Raw genomic sequence first — 18,364 nt, 5'->3', positions numbered from 1 at the left:
TAGACACAAGTCGCAATGTCAGCAACGTAACCAAGAGCAGACCCAACCTGTTTCGGAGAGCCTCTGAGTACTGGCTCGAGTGTGGTGTGGATAGATGTTCAGAATTGCTTTATATGTATTTTTCATTATTTAAATGCTACTTATGATACAGCCAGTTCATTTAAGAAACCAATTATTTCCCTCAGAAGCTGTTGGTAACTATTGATCATTGTCAGGACCCGGCTTGGTCCAACCAAACACAATCACCACCTTCCCGCAAAACCTCGTGGAATAGTTTGTTTCCACCAAGCTGCCCCAGAACAGAAACGACGTAAATTACAGCCAGCATCCTCAGAGCATCTCTACGTTGGACGCGACGGCGTGCATTGGCGTATATGAACCCAACAAATTCAAATCCGCTATCACATTGCCCGGCATAGCTTGAATTGCCTCAATGTCCTTTCAAGCTTTGTTGGCCAGAACATACAGCTGAACACTTCCCAGGAAGACCGGAGTGAAATCTTCACTTGATCCCTTATTCCCCCGCCACAAACCTTCCCTTCTCTTTTCAATCATTCTTGACCAGGTTCAACTTGTCAAATTTCTCCTGTCGTGCTTGCAACATCTCCCGGAGCAACTCCATCTCAACATTGATGCGTGTTTTCTCATCCACTGCTTGTGCAGGATTGCTGGAATCAGTCTGGCCCCCCTTATTGTTGTTGTTGTTGCTGCTGCTGTTGTCGTCGGTGTTCTTGGTAGGATCCGGGATCAAGCCCAACATCACGCCGCAAAACATCACAGTTATCGTCACAATCATCCCAATGACAAACAAAGCAATCAATACTGGAAGCATAATTTCGGCGATTACTGGGATGAAGAGCAGGGTCTTCACAAAGATGCGTTTGTAGAATGGGTCATTTTCTGATGGCCATTGGAAGGACATTGTTGCCAGCAAAGTGAGCAAGTTGGCCTGGTCAATCCAAAGTCATTGATGGAGAAAGAGAGAAAAAAAGAGCGAGGGAGTTTGTGTGTGTGTGTGTGTGTGTGTGTGTATGTGAAGAAGACCGAGGGGAAGAAATTCATTATATTATTTGGGGGCTATCTATGCTTCGGGATAAAGGTATCTCCGAGGTCAAATGTATCATCACCAAGGAATGGATACCATGGCGCCACATCCGGGCCGGCATGGCATATTTTTCAGGCAACTGTTTCAAAGCAAGGCTTGCGGATGGGTGTTGGGAGGCAAGGAAAAAGTCATTATGCCCATTGAGCAGAAGCTGGTGCAAGGAAAACAATACCTGCCACTGATCTTGTATGCTTAGTTGAGCACGCAGGGTCTCTGACACGCTTTCAGTCGGCAATCATATCCATGTGCCCAGAGGGAACTGAAGCAGGCGGTGTACGCGGCACCTGGATTTGCAATAATGGAGTAAAGGCTCCTCCGGTGGAGAAAATCCTGATTCCGGGGAGTATACAGGTGGCACGACCTCGTTCAAAGCCTCAGGTGACCGCGCTAGTATGGTCATGTGACCCAAAACAATTCATGTGGACCTTTCGGTACAGAAATCAAAATTACAATTCTCGCCTACATTTCTTCCTTAATACCTTTACTATCTGTGACGGCCCAACACCTCTGTGACGATCGAACGCTATAGGACTGGGAGAGACTTTCTCAGAAGCATCACAGTTGATGTATCATATAAGACACATCATATGTGATAGATCAACTCCGCGTCCAGATAAATACCCTCTCCTTCCTCTGGATAGATTCCGTTCTCCAGATTCGAGATTCTCGTCGATGGGTACAATAGTTTAGATAGGAACTTTGATTCAATATTATCTACTATTCCGAGCCCGTGACATTTAGGTTCACATTACCGATATGCGCAAGAACATTCGAGATATGGGCCATTGTCACGGGCTCGGAATAGTAGATAATATTGAATCAAAGTTCCTATCTAAACTATTGTAACCATCGACGAGAATCTCGAATCTGGAGAACGGAATCTATCCAGAGGAAGGAGAGGGTATTTATCTGGATAATGAAGAGGTTTTTATAGGGGTTGTATAGCGGCATTTGTGATGCATCATCCGTTGATGCGGTGTTGGGTCGTTATATGTGAACCGTCACAGCCATGCAATCCCCTGTGGTGCTTGTCATACTGCAAAGCAGTGCTGCAAGGACTTGAAGACCTGTGAACATTTCAATCACTTTGATTGCACTGCCCTAAAGCAGGCTTAGTGTCACAGGCTGCGCCTGTTGCATAAGCAATATCTTTAGTCAGGCAGAGGGGCTATCAGACAGAGAGGTTATCAGAGGAACTATTTACCTGCACTGCATGCACATGTATATAGAGCTGCCTGATCGGGAATTTGTTCCTCTCTTCCCCAATGAAATCTTTTGTGCCAAAGCTAGCCATTAGCATCTCCAGGCCCAGCCCCTAAAGCTTAGAGGGCAATGTGGGTTTAGTTACAAGTAGTTAGGCCCTGACTGAAATTATAAAGAATCTTGGATTAGTTACTAACTAGTTCCTAATCAGTGCTCAAATGTTGTTAACTACTCTCCTGCATCCTTGCACGTCTTTCCATTAATTCAAGTTCCCTTTCTTCATTTTCAAGCTGTAATTTCCTAATCTCTTCCTCTTCTTTTTTAAGCTGCATTTCTCGCTCCTTAATTTCAAGAGCCTGTCGTTGCTCTTCAAAAGATAATGTGTTTCTCAAAACACGATGGCGACCCTGAGAAGAAGTAGAGATTGATCTACGCAGTTGTTAATTATCTCCAAAGCACTTGGCAACCAGTTCCTAAGCACTTGAAACATACCTAGATGAAGCACCCTGAGAGGCTGATTCAGAACGCTGACGTTTGAGAGATTCTAGAATAGTTAGCAATCGCTTGGCAACTATTTGGAAATAAACCAAGGAAAAATATATATATTATATTCTTACCTTCACGGGTTGAATGCCGCAGATAATTGGTTGTCAAATTTGTTGTCTGATAAGTATGACGGATACCAAGTTCACTGCGATTAATATATTGCAGAATATCTTGTTTGTCAAGCTTTGCAGAACTGGATAAAAAAGAGATAAGTACTTGAGAATCAGTTTGGAAGTACTTGGACAATACATACTTGCGAATTGCCTGTCAATGTGAGTCTCTTACCACCTGCATTTGCCTTATGATGAGATTGCTCTGCAGAATTGGTATGATTTCTTATAGAATCATATATAAATTCAGGGATATTTGAGCAGTGCTTATTAAGCCCAGCTTTGATAACTGGCTGCCTTTTATGCACTGCCCAGTCCTGAACTTTGGTATTCTCATAGGCTGAAGTAGTTAGCAGGTAGCAGGCAAGTACTTGGTAAATGCTTGGAGAAGGCTTACCAATTAATAGCTCACATAGCTGAACATAGTCATCTTCAGATTTGCAGTCAATCAAAGAAGCCATTCGACTCCAAACTCCTATACCTCTATCATTACAGCCAACTGCCTCAGTGATTGTGCGAAAAAAGTGAACTCGACAAAATATTATAATTCCCTGTAATTGCCATAGTATTGGACGCTGGAGAGGATCAATCTCTTGTAGGTATTTTCCAAGACCTAAGTAGTCCATAAGTACTTGTGAATCAGTTACCAGGCAGTTATAATTTATAAATCACTTACCTGTATACTGCTTTGGACACATATCAACTATGACAGCATGAATTCCAGTGGAATGAATAGAATAAAATTCAACTGGGTTGCCAGTTACATGTTCTATTAGAGTGAAAGCCCTCTTAAATAGAAGATAATAGCCTTCAGTGGATTCCTGGTTGGTGAAAACTCGGAGAAGTGTAATGACTGTTCTCATATTAGTGTCTAATCAGTTGGTAGTCAGTTGTTAATTGCTTTATAAGTACTTACTTTTTCCATGTGAAGGCAAGTAGGTTGCAAATACAACCTCATTCATCCCTTTTTCTCGAATCCGTTTATATGACATGTCAATCTCAAAAGAATTCAATGTATTGAGAAGCTGTATCTGTTCTTTAAAGCCACAGATAATCATAACTTGGCCAGCATCATAGAACTTTTCTTGGATGTAATCCTATATCTAATTAGCAAGTACTTGTCAAGTAGTTTTCAAGTGATTACCTTTATGAAAGGATCAGTATTACATAGATATATAACCCCATTAAAGTGTTGGCCTGCTGGGTAGGTCATAAGGCGTTGCTTTTGAATAATTGCAGAGATTCGATCAACATTTGAGAATGATGCATGGATTTCAGCTAGTGAATATGCATCATACTGTTGACAGAATGACTCCAGCTCTGGACTCTGAATAAATTGGGCTACCAAGTAGTTAGTAAATACTTGCAAACTGGCTGAGAAGTACTTACCTAAAGTTAAGCTGGGATTTCTCATCTGCCTTATCACTTTTTGAATCCCCTTCATAACTAGCTCTGGTGGTCTATGAGGTGGAGGTGGAGGGTGCTGATGAATACCATGAGAGGTGAAGAGGATATAAGGTGTTGCCTCAATATTGACTGGTACTAGTGCAGTAAATGTAACACTACACTTTATACGTTCCAGTCTGCCAGGGCCCTGAACATGATCACAGTCTAGAAAAGTTCATAAGTGTTTATGAAATAGTTAGGGAGTAGTTGCAAAATACTTGGGAAGCACTTACCACAAAATTTTCGTCGTGATGTTAATGGCTCAATCACACCACAGTCTTCTTGAGATGGCATAATCAGATCATTGAATAACTGCTCTAGAAACTCAAGATCAATACTAGTATGACCTTTAACTGAGCTAGAGTAGTGTTTCTGGAGAAAGCCTGATCCCTGATTTACACATCCAACATATGGATGATATTCACCATTCACATCCTGATTGAGTTAGCAACTAACTAGCAAGTAGTTACAAGATATATAGATCTACTTACTGGATAGATACTTCTTTTGAATTGGGGTGCACAGCTTGAAAGTGACTCAAGGCATGGCTGCTGCTTTGTAAAAAAAGCTTTTCTAGCTCGGTAAAGACTAAACATTCAAGAAGCACTTAGCAAGTACTTGATAGACAGTTAAGAGGTACTTACCTATAGGCATTTCTTTTGCAGACATCTTTCTCAATCAATTCAATGTTCTTTCGTGCAGCCTGAATTTTAGACCACATTTCATCATTTACATGGGTATGATGTAGCATGCGAAGATCTGGCTTTAGATATTCACATATTAAAGCACCAGAACATTTCCAAACCCATTTCTTAACTGGACAGTTTAAAAATGATGATTTGATATTCTTTTTAGTGCCATGATAGCTTGCCCGGGAATATTGGATCTCCAAGCAGTTAGAAAGTAGTTGACAAATAGTTGGGAAGTAGTTGAGAGGTATTTACTAGAATTAACTTACATTTGTAACCAAGTGTTCTGCCTCTTCTTGTGACAACATGTCAGCAGCAATAACATAAGTATACCCATTCAAATCAGTTTGGGGGTATTCTGGTAGGTCATTTGCAAATTCTAGATGTAGCGTTTGATGTGGGTTGGATTTTGCATCAGTAAGCTGAGTCAATGATGTAGGTTCAGTCTAAGTAATTAGAAAGTAGTTGCTTTATATTTTATAGTATTAGTTCGAATGTTCTTACTGCAGCTGTTTCATCATCATCATCATTAAAAATATTCTCAATATCTTCACCCCATATGATAGAAAGGTTTTCTGTATCCATGATTTTATCAAGTAGTGAAAGTACTTGGTAATTACTTCCAGTGTCAAGAATTCGAAAAATATTTATGGAAGAGGATTGTAATTGTATTTCATTGGAAATAACGGAGTATTTAAAAGGTCGGGTGAATCATTCGAGGTAGGGACCACTTTCCGACGGTTCACATGACCTGTAACCTGGCCAAAGAGGCTCCTAAAATTTTGTGTTGGATTACTAAGAAGAACTTAACGAAAGATGCGACTCTCTACGGGGCGTCGAAGATATTGAGAAAACCATTACAGTGGCTCACGAAATCCTTAAAAATTGCTGTATCATGAAGCGAATCCCGGCTGTTGTACATAAAGAGTATAGACTTAATGCAAGTCCATAAATACCCGCTGTACACCTCAGTAGAACCTACGCAACCTCCAACTCACCTTCAACTCCCTCCGTTCTCAGGCTATACAGCTTACAATCCTCTAATGAATGGTATTTATGGCTATTGTTCGATCGCGGGGTGCAAATCATGCCCCGACTTCACATGGAGCCATCTCGGTTATTATTTCCCCCCCCACTGCAGATCAAGCTCTCAGTTAATTATTCGACTTCAAACCTCAGTCTGACCCACCGTCAATCATTGAAGCAAAATGGCCTCGGTTCCTCAGTCTCCGCGTTGCTCATTATTCCCCCGATCTCCGTCTCCTGCCTCGTTGTTCTCGCAAGAAAAAGTCTATTGCGGTTTAGTCGCTCCTTCCCCCGCAAACTCGCTCCGGCTCGAGAATTACGGACAAATCAGGGAAAAGCGATCGCTGGTCAATCCGAGTGTTGAGGACAACATAAATACTGGAAGGCGCGCCTGACCTCCCCTGTAAGAGTATTGGCGATACGGAAGTGACATTGGTCCACTTCACGTATTTTGTGCTCTGCTCTTATCGCCCATCCACGCGCACTCGACTTCTCCTTTTCACCCTCATCGCTATTCTTACGAGTTACGATATTCCTAATCGCGACAATGGCAGAGCAAGTGGTCTCGACTTATACCCCGTTGGATGCCCCGGTTCCCCCCGTTCCTACCGCTGAGATCTTCTCGGCACTACAATGGCAGACACTTTTGGCTCTGGCGGATACGGTCATCCCCTCTGTCAAGGCCCGGGAGGGTCCACACTCGTCCAATGATAAAGTCGTGTCGTCGTCGGAGGTGGATAAGGCTGTAGCGACGCTGGCTACTAGTATCCCCGGTCCGGATGCGAACCAAGTCGCAGTACAATACCTCGAGGAACGTCCGTCCACGAATCCACACTTCCGGAATGCGATTCAACGGCTATTTGCGGAATGGGTGCACGATGAGGGTAAAAACGGGATGTCGATGGTTCTGAGTGCTCTCAACTCGAAATCCGGTTCTCTCATTCTCACAGGCTCGACTACTCCTATCGCGGAGCAACCTTTGGAGGTCCGTGAAAGGGTATTGCGCGGATGGGAAACTTCTCGTCTGAAGCCGATCCGGGCGGTTTACAGGGCTCTCACGGCCATTTTTAAGAAGACGTGGGTGACTGTGAGTCCGACCATTTGTCCGGTTGTCGGTTTTCCTCGAGTTCCCGTTCATGGCAAGCCCATGGACGGCTACGAGTATGAGTTTCTACAGATCCCGCCCGGTGACGAACCAGAGACGATCGAGACCGACGTTGTCATTGTGGGCAGTGGTTGTGGAGGAGGCGTTGCGGCCAAGAACCTCGCCGAAGCAGGTCATAAGGTGCTTGTCGTGGAGAAGTCCTATCACCACTCAACAAAGCATTTCCCGATGAGGTTCAACGAGGGTTTCACAAACCTTTTTGAAAGCGGCGGTGCTACCATGAGCGATGACGGCTCCATGGCCGTGCTTTCAGGATCCACCTGGGGAGGTGGTGGTACAGTGAATTGGTCAGCTTCGCTTCAGACACAGGGCTACGTCCGGCAGGAGTGGGCAAACGCGGGTCTTCCATTCTTTACGTCCTTGGAATTTCAAATGGCTCTGGATCGGGTTTTTGATCGGATGGGGGTGAACTCTAACATCGAGCACAATCATAGCAACCGAGTCATTCTCGAAGGGGCGCGTAAGCTGGGTTACGCAGCCAAGCCGGTTCCCCAGAACACCGGGAATGGCGAGCACTACTGTGGATACTGTACGATGGGCTGTCACTCGACCGGAAAAAAGGGACCAACCGAATCTTATCTGGCGGACGCAGCCAAGGCCGGCGCCAAGTTCATGGAAGGTTTCCGCGCGAACAAGGTATTATTCGATCAGACGGCCGGAGGACGAGTGGCCAGCGGTGTAGAGGGTACCTGGACCTCCAGAGACACTCACTTTGGTACCAGCGGTGATGTCGTGGCGCGGAAGGTTGTCATCAAAGCGAAGACGGTTATCGTGTCTTGTGGAACTCTGCACAGCCCTCTTCTCCTGCTGCGCAGCGGGTTGAAAAATTCGCATATTGGCAAACATCTTCATCTTCATCCGGTTTCTCTGGCAGCCGCAGTCTTTGATGAGGAGGTTCGTCCTTGGGAGGGTTCAGCGTTGACCACGGTTGTCAATGAGTTTGAAAATATGGACGGACAAGGGCACGGCGTCAAGATCGAAAACATCTCGATGATACCGGCTTTTTTCATCCCGACGTTCCCCTGGCGCGATGGACTGGATTACAAGATGTGGGCGGCCAAATTCTCGCGGATGTCAGGCTTCATCACCCTTACGAAAGAGCGCGACGCCGGACGAGTATACCCAGATCCCGTTGATGGACGGTGTCGCATTGACTACACGGTTTCGAACTACGACCGGAAGCACATGCTGGAAGCGCTGATCGCGACGGCGAAGATTGCCTACATTTCAGGAGCGAGGGAGTTCCACTCGAGCTGCCGGGCACTGCCTCCGTTTATTCGGTCATCAGACTCGACAGAAGCACCCGAAGGCACAAACAGCGCAGATCTGCAGGAGTGGATTGCGGAAGTGCGTCGCCATCCCCCTCTCGATCCGGAACGGACCCTGTTCGCCAGCGCACACCAGATGGGCACCTGTCGCATGGGCAAGTCACCCCGGACGAGCGTTGTGGACGCGGATTGTCAGGTCTGGGGGACAAAAGGGCTGTATGTGCTTGATGCGTCGGTGTTCCCTAGTGCCAGTGGAGTGAACCCGATGGTGACCAATATGGCGATTGCGGACTGGGCGAGTCGGAACATTGCCAAGTCGATGACGCGGAATAGTAATATGATGGCTCGACTGTAGTCTTATTTTTGTACAAACGTTATTCCTATGTTGATATGAGTGTATGATATCCTTCAATGCAATTATGCTTTACTTTATGTCCTTGGATGCTATGTACATGTAGATGAGCCTACGACGGAGGAGCCTTGCGCTTCTCAATAAACTTCTTCTCCCCAAAAGCCTGCTTAACCCCCTCGGTCTCCAGCACCCGATCATACCAAGCAAGCACAGTAGGATACTGCGGCCTCAACTCGGCATCCAGGATCATAGAGAACGCCCAAACCAACGCCGACGCCACCGAAATATCCGCCAAACTCAATTTCTCCTCAGAAGCCAACCACTTCCTCCCCTGCAAATGCGCCTCCAGCGTCTTCACCGCACGATCCAAGCTCGCCAACGCAGCCGTCTCCGTCCCCTCATCATACGCCTTCAACCCAACCCTCCAAAGCGCAGACCTAGTCACAGCACCCATGACCTCGCCCTCCGCGAAGACAATCCACTGTCTAATCTGTGCTTTTTCAGCGGGTGTGCTGCCCAATAGCTGGGATGCCGCGGGGCCCGATTCAGCGACATATTGGGTGATAGCGTCTGATTCGAAGAGGCGGACTGTGGAGTCGGCGGACTCGAAGGCGGGGATTTTGCCGAGGGGGAATTTGGTGAGGAATTCGGGGTTGCGGTTTGTGACGCCCATTTGGAAGGGGGCTTCTGTTACCTCCAGACCATTGAGGTTTGCGACGGCGTGGGTCTGGTTTGTTGGTATGGACAATCTGGGTACTGGGGGTGGTGCTGGGGGTGAGTGACGTACCTTGATGACCCGCGGGTTGTTGGGGTAGGAGTAGATTGTTCCGAATGCCATTTTATCTGTCTTTCTTTGGTATGGATTTGATTGGGTGTGTAAGAATGATGAAGTGAAGAGTAGTCTTTCTTTATAGGAAAGAGGAAGAGATGGTGAGAAAACCGTGGAAAGACAATGAACCACGGATCACTGTGGAGATCACTGGGAGATTACAAATGCACTGCGGGGTAGAATCTGTCTTTGGTGGGAGGATACAACCATTAAGTGCATGTGTATAAGTGTTGTTGATTAGAATTGAAGCAGGATGTTATATTGTACTCCGGGGTGGTTCTATATAAGGCATGTTGTATAGATATGGTGTCATCGCGAAGGATCGGCGGTGCTGATTGGCTAGGGAGGGTAATTGCTCCGTCCTGTGCATATGGAGAATGAACGTCGGATCAAGATCTAGCTGTCTCTGTGCTATTGCTGTTCTTTATGTGATGCCCACGGTAGCAGTTGGGTATATTTAGTGTAGTATGTCATCCGAGTCCAGTCATCCCGATGGGATCCCGGGGTATGGTGTGTAGTCCCGGTGGTGGGCAGTCATACCAGGGGGGGGGGCTATTCGTACCGAGTCAAGAGGGCTTTTCCTGTAGGTGAGGCTCCGGGATGCTTGTTATTGTCCGTAACAATTGGCCATGTGGTCCTAGATGTTAAGTCTGGTCATAGTTGATGTGGTTAGAGTATAGTGCCACTGAAGATATATATTTCTACATAAAACCGAAGAATAATGAGAACAGGACAATGACAAGAAGCCATATCGACTGAAACTGTATATAAGCGCTGTCAAAATCATTACCTGTAGTAAAGGTAGCATTGCTAAGGTAGAAGACGATAGGAATGGTAGTATGTGTAGCATGCAGCATCAGGTACTTTGTACTCCGTACATCGATACCTCAGGATTAGCTAGGTTATAAAGCGAAGAAGTTCCCAAACTATCACAAGCGGTCTCGTGGCGCAATGGTAGCGCGTTAGTTTCCGGTACTAAAGGCTGTGCGTTCGAATCGCACCGGGATCGTTTCTTTTTTGCTCTTTTTTTTTTTTTTTTTTTTGTTTTGTTGCCCACACACACATGCTTATCTTATCGCACACCAGTCTTAAGGACTGACGACACGCATCGCGTCGGATTCTACAGCTTCTCTTACGACAGCTACGGAGTACATACACACAGTCAATCCATAGCTCTAACTGTCATTTTACACAGCAGTCCTGCGACAACCACGCAGCCCCGCAATAGAACCTTGAACCTGCCCGGATATTTCAACTTGATCTCAATTGAGCGAACGCAATGTCAATAAAACAAGAACAATGCACCCTCCCACCCGACAAGGTCTTCTCCATCCAAATCGGCACTGAACTCTTCCGCCTCTCGGGTGCCTCGATAGCGTCTGACGGTCAGTCCCGTCTCGGTTGTATAATTGAAGTGAAGGCTAAAACCCTCGAGCCCCGTCTTATTTCTCGCAGTTTTTCGAAGCCCAACTTAACGAGAATGGAGATGCGAATCTGAGGACGTTATATATTGATCGGGATCCAGGGACGTTTCGGGAGATTGCGAGGCATTTGCAGGGTATGCCTTATCCACCGGGATGGCAATAGCGATGCTAATGAATGCAGGATACCACGTATGCCCTAGAAACAGCGCAGAGTTCGTCAAACTATTCGCAGACGCGCAATTCTACAGCTGTACGGCCCCTCAACCCAATACCTCGCACCCAAATTGACAGTATAGTACCTCGCCTAACATCGCAACTTTTCGAATCCGACATCTTCGTACAAATCGGCGGCCGCCAGTTCCAGATCCCCCGCGACATCTTCTCGTCCCCGGGTGATTCGCCTAATTTCTTTTCCCTGGGGTTCGCGGATTTCTTCGCCTCGCCGTTAGAAGTCTTCCCAGGATTAGATCGGACAGGGCTGCTGCGGCCACCGGCAATTGAACCCCCGAGCGTGCCGAATCGGTCTGGGGATGTATTCGCAGAACTGTTGCACATGCTACGGGGTTATCCATTGGAAATTCGGAGTGCGGAGCATCGCGAACAACTCCTACGGGACTGTCGATACTACCACCTCCGCGGCCTAGAACAGCGCCTAATTCCTCACGATATCCGCATTAACCCAATCACGCAGCGATCCGAGATTGTCATTCGCCTAGAGGACCTACGACCATCGGGGCTGGAATTCATCCCTGATGACGACCGACGACAAGTTGGGTGGATGGGATACGCCCGGCCCTACACAAATGAGAAACCGCACGACCTCATCGTCGAAACCAACAACGAAACTACCCTTATCTATCTCACTCGAGTCAGGTTTTCAGGTCCTACCAGCGCACGAGTCGCGAGCCTGGCCCAGTCTGCCGCCAGCAAGTTCTCGCCTGATGTTTCCCTAATAGAGGAGAACGAGGATGCCGTTCCCATTACCATATTGGATGACGCTGATGTTACCGTCAATGGCCAGACTGATAATACTCCAGTGAGCCCTGGCGCTTATCCCCCAGAACTGCCATCGGCCACAAAACGCCCGCGTCTTGACGAACCGGAGGATGGTAAATGGTTCGTGCGGAGGGGACAGTGGCGGGTACGTGTGGGGAAGCCTATTCCTAGTGATACGAGAGTGCGAGTGTCCCTTTTCCCGGTCAAGTTGGAGTTATATACAAGGCAGAAGGAATTGAATCGCACGAGGGGGTTTCTGAGGTGATATAAATGTGGTGTATAAGAAAGAGTATTGTACAGTATATGATTAATCAGAGAATCCTTCCCATTCATCATCTTCCTGATCCTCTTGACCATCATCCTGACCATCCCTCACAAACCCAACGACAAAAAAACCCCCAAGACCCTCCTCATCCCCAGGCCAACACCGTAGACACCCCTCCAACTCTTCCTCTCCCAACTTCACACTCTCCTTGCCCTCACCTTCACCATAACTCCCAATCCCCCGATACGTCCACCCCCTCAAACCAACCGGCTGCTCATCCCTCCGCAGAACCCTCCACCCGCGGCGCTGCGCAACATCCGAACCCAACACGCGCTCCACGACGGATTCGTTTTCGGTCAGATGGATAGAACAAGTACTATACGTGACGCGCGTAGCAGACGGAAAAGAAAGCGCATGTTCGACGATGTGGGCTTGGATGTTTGATAGTTTTGTCAGACGGTCGTTATCCAGTATAGCCGGGGTATCGTTTTCATCTGTTGGAGATGGTGTCGTTTGGGCGGGTTTCGATTGTACAGGGTGAGGGTGAGGGTCATCGCGCTTGCGTTTCTTCCCCTGATTCTTGCGACTCTTATTCTCGGGGATACTAGGGAGGAGGAGCTGGGGCACGTCGTCTCGGCCGATGATACCGCTACCCGAACAGCTAGGATCGAGGAGGAGACCGGTGACATCCGCGAAGCGCTCATCAGCGACGGGATCGATGGCTAGAAAGTCTTGTCCCTGGAGGACGGTGACGATATTTCCTGCCGCACCAGCCGCGGCGACCATTTTCTGTAGCGTTTTCGAGCGCGCGGGCGATGCGTCCATTGAGATAACCCTCGATTTTTTGATCCCGTGCTTGGATAACAGTGCAGCAAGATGCGTAGTCTTATTCCCCGGCGCCGCACACCCATCTACCAAATCACCTTTCCACTCCGTATCCCCCGCTAGGAGATAAGCCGGAAAACAAGAAGCTTTATCCTGCAGAATAATCTCCCCATTCTTATACGTCGGAGAGGCAATGAACTCGACGCCCGGCGGCACAGCAAGCAGATCAGGGATATGCGGATCAACATACAACCGTTTCTGGTCATCCGTGTCGTCGTCGTCCTGGACGAGGTCTGCCAGAGAGGTCACCTTCTCGTATGCGGCGAAGGTAGTCTCTAATTGTTTCTCCAGCGTCGTCTTAACGGTATTAACCCGCACCCACCGCGGATACACAGCGGTAACCTTATCGCCATTATCAGCCTTAAGTCGTGCTTTCTTTTCCCGTAACACGACTGTTTTCAATTCCTCGACTGATGCGCATCCCCGTCGCACACGGGCTTTGATAAACTCCCCCCGTAACCTCGTTTTGTGTTTCTCAATCGCTAGTCGCAGCGGATGATTACTCGTCGCCGCGATACCTTTTTTCGAGAGTAAATGGTCATGGACCAGGAATAGCGCGAGGAGCGGGGTGAGCTGTCTTGTCATTTTAGTTAGCAGTGTCCTATTTGACCTATACCTGGGTAGTATATAGTATGTGGGTAGGTGAGGGAACAACCTTAGATTCTAATTTGAGTATCTCCGCACGCTCAATAACCTCTTTTAGCAAGATATCCCATTTCGCAGTCTCCGTAATAAGTGCGTAGATTTGCGCAGGATTAGCCTTTGTATTGGTACCGCGGGAGTTGGAATTGTAGATGCGGGATTTGAATGAGCCGCCGGTGGAGGAGGGGGTTGTTAGGATTGTGGATGCGTCGTAGTAAAGGGACATCTTCGTGTTATTGTCCCTGGATATGGAGTGAGTACTCTGTACTAGTACGGGGGTTGTAGAGTGTTGTCGCGACGAAAATAAAATATCTGATAAGATGTTTGCATTGTTTGCTTTCTTTATCTCCCACTCTTCTGATAGGTTATTGTACGGAGTGTCTACGGCAATTGAGTTCCCCTCTATCACCCTCTATCAGAGGGACCATATACCTCTACACTACTATGTACAATCAATCCACACCAAACCTACACCGGAGTACAGCTCATGCACCCCAGAACCGCAATCCATGCCCCCCCGGGCACCACAAAACTAACCCGCCCAACACCTTCAAACCCCCGCCCACCAACAAATCCACTGCTCCTAACCGATGCACTTACCGTGCGTAATACAGTCTTCATCGACGAACAGGGGTGTTCGCCGGAGGGCGAGATCGACGATGATGATGCGCGGAGTTGGCATTGGGTTATGTACGCCCGTCAATCGCAGGATGGAGATGGGAATGGAGAGGGAGGCGATGGGGGCGGAAAACAGGATGGCGGGGAGAAGGAAGACGATGGCGAGGCAATCGGAGTGATTCGTCTAGTTCCTCCTCCTCACACTCCTCATGAACATCATCTTGATATCAGCCCTGCGCACGCGCACACAGACAATGTCAAACCTGTCAACGACAACAACAAAATCAACAATGACCCCCCCGCCAGGCAATATGGCACCACTCACGAACCTTATATAAAATTAACCCGCGTGGCGGTACTCCCGGCGTACCGCGGGCGAAATCTCGGAAGAAAACTGGTCGAGACGGCTATTGACTGGGCGCGGAGGAATCCGGGGGAGATAGAACACGCTTATTCCCGAGTTGTGCGCGGGCGTGAGGGCTTACCTGATCGGGATGGTGGTGGTGGTGGTAGTGGTGATGTCAAGTGGAACGGGTTGGTGCTGGTTCATGCGCAGGTGTCGGTTGAAGGGATGTATGCACGGTTGGGGTTTGTTACTGATGAGAGTATGGGGAGGTGGGATGAGGAGGGTATTGAGCATGTTGGGATGTGGCGACGGGTTGATGTTATTCATAAATCATGACCTCTACGTTGGAATAAGTATGTGGTGGTGATGGTAAATTCATTATCCTCTATATGCATGCGCCAGAGCCATAACCAATAAACAAACGAAAGAAAATTGCCGCTCAAAGCTGACGGGGTATCTTGACAAAAAAAAAAAAAAAAAAAAAAAAAAAAAAAAAAAAAAAAAACTGAAGAAAATACCCCTCGCCGTCTCAATCGAGTGGCAGGATCGAAACACCATAAGCCGTAAACCATGACCGAAAAACCATCCGAACCGTACTCCAAACAAAACGAAAATAAAGCCGAAAAAGAGATTGAGAAGAAATCGCAAAAAAAAAAAAAAAAAAAAAATCGTGCGCATATGCAAGCAATGCAAGCAGTCTAGCGGGCGTATGGAGTTGAGTATTAGAGCGCCGCGGCAGTAGGGTATCGTAACGAGTAAATTAGAAAGTGCTCCAGTTCCAGCCGCGAGGAACACTGGCTGCGATTTCACCAGTCTGAGCGAGAGGAGGCGTGAGAGTGGACTTGGAGGTGTCCTCCTGAGAAACGTCCGAGACATCCGAGTCTTGGGAGATCTCGGACGGACCAGTTTGTTGTGCATCCAAGACACTCTGAATCTTGTTCAGACGTTCAGTGCGAGACTCCTCCCAGCGGGAGAAGGCGTGCCAGCAGAGATCACAGGTGCGAGAGGGCACACCGTCAGGGTGGAAACGAGCATTCTGGTCGAGAGGAACGAGGTGAGGAGTGTGCGAGGAGCAGAAGACATGACCACAGTGACGACAGTGGTGTCGACGCAGGAACAGACCGAAGGAGGAGCGGCAGGTGGGAGAGTCGCAGTTGGAAGAAGCCGAGTCCGCCTTGAGGTTGTTGTTAGCATCATTGTGTTCAGGTATCACGCCATTCGCACATCATTTTCGAATCCAACGACGAGCTCAGACGTATATATATATCGTGTTCCCACGAGAAGAAATACTCACTTTCCAGTGGTCTCTGGTGGGCAAACCAGTAACCGAACCCAAGTCTTCATTCTTCATCCACTCATCCTCGGCCAACTTGCTGATAATACCGTTGCTGCTGGTGGTGCTATCCATGGTGGAGCGACGACTGATAGGCTCATGAACCTCGGAGTCGCTGTTGCTCAGACTGTCAAGCGAGCCATGCACACTGCGCGGAGGAGTAGGGGGCGAGTGTCTCTGAGGACGTTCGGTCGGGCGCAGAGCCGCAGGGACATAGAGAGGAGCCTTGGGAGGACGCAGTTGACGAGACTGAAGGGGCAATTGATTCAGAGTAGCAGAGGAGAGACGAGGAGAAGTGGGAGAGCTGTTGGTGGTGGTAGTGGGGGTGGTATTATTCGAAGAAGCGGGCGAGGGATGGCCGTAGAGAGAGATTTGTTGGTTTGTAGTAGTAGTAGTGGGAGTGATAACGTGAGTAGCCATAATCAAATATGGTAGAGGATGGTAGAGATGTAGTGATATAGATAGTAGTGAGATAGTAGTGGTATAGAGAGGAAGATAGTAAGAATAATGAGTAGAATAAAATAGGAGAGACAGGTATAAGTATGGATTAGTATTACCGTCGCAGTAGGACAGTTTCCGTCGTGGATAAGTGGATAATAGTAGTAGTGGTGGAGGTGGGCAATATGGAGGCGGTGGGGCTACACGGACCAAATCATGAGCTCACTATTATTCCGGAGTATTCACCATGTACAGAGTAATATTCAACCGAGTATATGGTGTAGTCGCTCTTGATTCTCTAGTTTATATATATATAATAATATATATATAATATATAATATAATAATATATATATAATATATAATATAATAATGATATATTCTCTACAATTATATCCTGTACTCGTAGTGAATACTTGTAGAGACACATCCTGTATTTCGTACAGAACGGTGTCTACAGAATGGTGTCTCATCCGACGGGCATTTACCGAGGTGGCTTTTTTTCGGGTTTCCTCGAGTCGATGACCAAAACGGAAGATGTAGACGATCCTTTTTTCCAGCGGCTACTCCAAGTGATTCTGAACCTAAACTAGTGACTATCAAATTACGACCTTCAACTTAATCCATCCTACGGACTACAGTACAATCAATATAATAAAATATGAACAGAGAGAGGACAGTGACAAGTTTCCCCTTTCGGCTTCTCCAACCGTCTGCTGAGTAATTTCCACAAAACGAACCAAATTAACTGGGCGTTGATTCGCCACTCCGGGAACCATAAGCGGCCCACTCGGCTCCAGTTCGGACAACAGTGCTACTGCTACTGTACCTCTTATGTAGTTCTATGCAACTGTCCTACTATGAGAATGGGTACTGCTACATCAATATTATTTGAACAATCATCATACGCATTCAATACTACTACCAACACTACTACCACTTATTCTGAATCCATTGTAAGCATGGAGTAGAGTACTGCGAGTAGAGTACTACTAGTAGAGCACATACTCTACTCTGTACTCCGGAGTACTCACAAACAGCGGTGAACGGTGAGCCGGCACGACCTCGGAACCAATCACGGCCCTCCTTCCCAAACCGCCGGCGCCATCGCCTCACCGGATTGGAAGAAAAGGGGCGATCTCGTTATCGCAGGCCAGCTATTGGCCAGTGCAACTTTGTTGGCACGGACTGTCCCCGAACAAATGGATCCCTGCAAGTGAAGGACCAACCGGTTCATTTCACGTGCATCCCCCTATTCCAGATTTGGTTAGTGTCTACACTAGTGACTGTCAACCGCGGTTTATGGCCTTCGCTGCCGTTTCCATGTATGGCGCTAGTCCACAGCGGGTTAGTATTTCCGTTATTTACTTTCATAGTTACTCCGTACTTACTAGTTACTTACTGTCAAGAGTCCTCGTAGAGTACAGAGTCGAAACTTCCATGTCATTCACCGTTGGATCATCAGACAGCTGGCCAAACCTTATACCGTCCCCATAACACCGTTTATGTCTTCCTACAGATGATTGAAATTTTTTTTTTTTTTTTTTTTTTCCAGAGCCGCTGTAAGACATTTTCTCACCGCATGCATCTTCTCGTAGATCATGATCTCCTCAATCCTTGGTGTCGAACTGTGTCGAACTCTTGCGACGGGCTTCTTCCGTGCCTTTCTCCTCCGCGGA

The 18,364-nt window shown here is 47.4% G+C and overlaps 10 protein-coding genes and 1 non-coding gene across 11 annotated transcripts; 6 read left to right on the top strand and 5 right to left on the bottom strand.

Moving 5' to 3' along the window:
* Positions 1 to 146: 146 nt before the first annotated feature.
* Positions 147 to 926, bottom strand: ASPGLDRAFT_42985 (uncharacterized protein). The gene has a single exon (XM_022545716.1). It carries the CDS (start codon positions 920 to 922, stop codon positions 548 to 550), a length of 375 nt encoding a protein of 124 aa, XP_022404601.1. The 5' UTR covers positions 923 to 926; the 3' UTR covers positions 147 to 547.
* Positions 855 to 1,295, top strand: ASPGLDRAFT_1006157 (uncharacterized protein). The gene has a single exon (XM_022539403.1). The coding sequence runs from the start codon at positions 971 to 973 to the stop codon at positions 1,247 to 1,249; it is 279 nt and encodes a 92-aa protein (XP_022404600.1). The 5' UTR covers positions 855 to 970; the 3' UTR covers positions 1,250 to 1,295.
* Positions 1,296 to 2,532: 1,237 nt separating this feature from the next.
* On the bottom strand, positions 2,533 to 5,542 carry ASPGLDRAFT_117884 (uncharacterized protein; the record flags this gene model as incomplete). Its single annotated transcript, XM_022539911.1, has 13 exons — positions 2,533 to 2,737; positions 2,801 to 2,852; positions 2,926 to 3,069; positions 3,104 to 3,304; positions 3,362 to 3,577; positions 3,641 to 3,817; positions 3,881 to 4,061; positions 4,109 to 4,305; positions 4,354 to 4,500; positions 4,644 to 4,845; positions 4,902 to 4,998; positions 5,055 to 5,169; positions 5,365 to 5,542. Coding segments are annotated over 13 exons (2,112 nt in total), but the record flags the coding sequence as incomplete, so codon positions are not given.
* Positions 5,543 to 6,006: 464 nt separating this feature from the next.
* On the top strand, positions 6,007 to 6,599 carry ASPGLDRAFT_1005919 (uncharacterized protein). Its single transcript, XM_022539402.1, has one exon. The coding sequence runs from the start codon at positions 6,187 to 6,189 to the stop codon at positions 6,487 to 6,489; it is 303 nt and encodes a 100-aa protein (XP_022404598.1). The 5' UTR covers positions 6,007 to 6,186; the 3' UTR covers positions 6,490 to 6,599.
* Positions 6,600 to 6,672: 73 nt separating this feature from the next.
* On the top strand, positions 6,673 to 8,913 carry ASPGLDRAFT_119253 (uncharacterized protein; the record flags this gene model as incomplete). The annotated part of the gene is made up of 1 exon (XM_022540029.1): positions 6,673 to 8,913. The coding sequence occupies one exon, from the start codon at positions 6,673 to 6,675 to the stop codon at positions 8,911 to 8,913; it is 2,241 nt and encodes a 746-aa protein (XP_022404597.1).
* Positions 8,914 to 9,022: 109 nt separating this feature from the next.
* On the bottom strand, positions 9,023 to 9,748 carry ASPGLDRAFT_32382 (glutathione S-transferase family protein; the record flags this gene model as incomplete). The annotated part of the gene is made up of 2 exons (XM_022544166.1): positions 9,023 to 9,637; positions 9,698 to 9,748. 2 exons carry the CDS (start codon positions 9,746 to 9,748, stop codon positions 9,023 to 9,025), a joined length of 666 nt encoding a protein of 221 aa, XP_022404596.1.
* A 458-nt stretch (positions 9,749 to 10,206) lies between these two features.
* On the top strand, positions 10,207 to 12,424 carry ASPGLDRAFT_63989 (uncharacterized protein; the record flags this gene model as incomplete). The annotated part of the gene is made up of 6 exons (XM_022548731.1): positions 10,207 to 10,222; positions 10,655 to 10,693; positions 11,035 to 11,124; positions 11,175 to 11,297; positions 11,345 to 11,413; positions 11,460 to 12,424. The coding sequence occupies 6 exons, from the start codon at positions 10,207 to 10,209 to the stop codon at positions 12,422 to 12,424; spliced, it is 1,302 nt and encodes a 433-aa protein (XP_022404595.1).
* Positions 10,677 to 10,748, top strand: ASPGLDRAFT_t33. Its single transcript has one exon. It is a non-coding gene; the product is annotated as a tRNA-Arg (tRNA).
* A 42-nt stretch (positions 12,425 to 12,466) lies between the features above and the next one.
* ASPGLDRAFT_63988 (rRNA (cytosine-C5-)-methyltransferase RCM1) lies at positions 12,467 to 14,177 on the bottom strand (the record flags this gene model as incomplete). The annotated part of the gene is made up of 2 exons (XM_022548730.1): positions 12,467 to 13,882; positions 13,965 to 14,177. 2 exons carry the CDS (start codon positions 14,175 to 14,177, stop codon positions 12,467 to 12,469), a joined length of 1,629 nt encoding a protein of 542 aa, XP_022404594.1.
* Positions 14,178 to 14,275: 98 nt separating this feature from the next.
* Positions 14,276 to 15,345, top strand: ASPGLDRAFT_42978 (GNAT family N-acetyltransferase). The gene has a single exon (XM_022545715.1). The coding sequence runs from the start codon at positions 14,439 to 14,441 to the stop codon at positions 15,249 to 15,251; it is 813 nt and encodes a 270-aa protein (XP_022404593.1). The 5' UTR covers positions 14,276 to 14,438; the 3' UTR covers positions 15,252 to 15,345.
* Positions 15,346 to 15,574: 229 nt separating this feature from the next.
* On the bottom strand, positions 15,575 to 16,794 carry ASPGLDRAFT_55194 (FYVE zinc finger domain-containing protein). The gene is made up of 2 exons (XM_022548123.1): positions 16,210 to 16,794; positions 15,575 to 16,089 (listed from the first exon to the last, which is right to left on the bottom strand). The coding sequence occupies exons 1-2, from the start codon at positions 16,666 to 16,668 to the stop codon at positions 15,676 to 15,678; spliced, it is 873 nt and encodes a 290-aa protein (XP_022404592.1). The 5' UTR covers positions 16,669 to 16,794; the 3' UTR covers positions 15,575 to 15,675.
* Positions 16,795 to 18,364: the final 1,570 nt, after the last annotated feature.

Source organism: Aspergillus glaucus (genome assembly GCF_001890805.1).
Source record: "Aspergillus glaucus CBS 516.65 unplaced genomic scaffold ASPGLscaffold_3, whole genome shotgun sequence".
In the NCBI taxonomy this organism is placed as follows: Eukaryota; Fungi; Ascomycota; class Eurotiomycetes; order Eurotiales; family Aspergillaceae; genus Aspergillus; species Aspergillus glaucus.
Note: the sequence above shows the minus strand (reverse complement) of the source record. Positions and strands in the feature narration are given on the sequence as shown.

What these genes read in the sequence shown, in the direction of transcription:
- ASPGLDRAFT_1006157 (XM_022539403.1), top strand. Translation starts at nt 971, where the DNA reads ATGGAGAAAGAGAGAAAAAAAGAGCGAGGGAGTTTGTGTGTGTGTGTG.
- ASPGLDRAFT_42985 (XM_022545716.1), bottom strand. Translation starts at nt 922, where the DNA reads ATGTCCTTCCAATGGCCATCAGAAAATGACCCATTCTACAAACGCATC.
- ASPGLDRAFT_1005919 (XM_022539402.1), top strand. Translation starts at nt 6,187, where the DNA reads ATGCCCCGACTTCACATGGAGCCATCTCGGTTATTATTTCCCCCCCCA.
- ASPGLDRAFT_55194 (XM_022548123.1), bottom strand. Translation starts at nt 16,668, where the DNA reads ATGGCTACTCACGTTATCACTCCCACTACTACTACTACAAACCAACAA. An exon ending in CCACCAGAGACCACTGGAAA is followed by an intron (nt 16,090 to 16,209) that starts GTGAGTATTTCT and finishes AACAACCTCAAG; the next exon opens with GCGGACTCGGCTTCTTCCAA.
- ASPGLDRAFT_42978 (XM_022545715.1), top strand. Translation starts at nt 14,439, where the DNA reads ATGCACCCCAGAACCGCAATCCATGCCCCCCCGGGCACCACAAAACTA.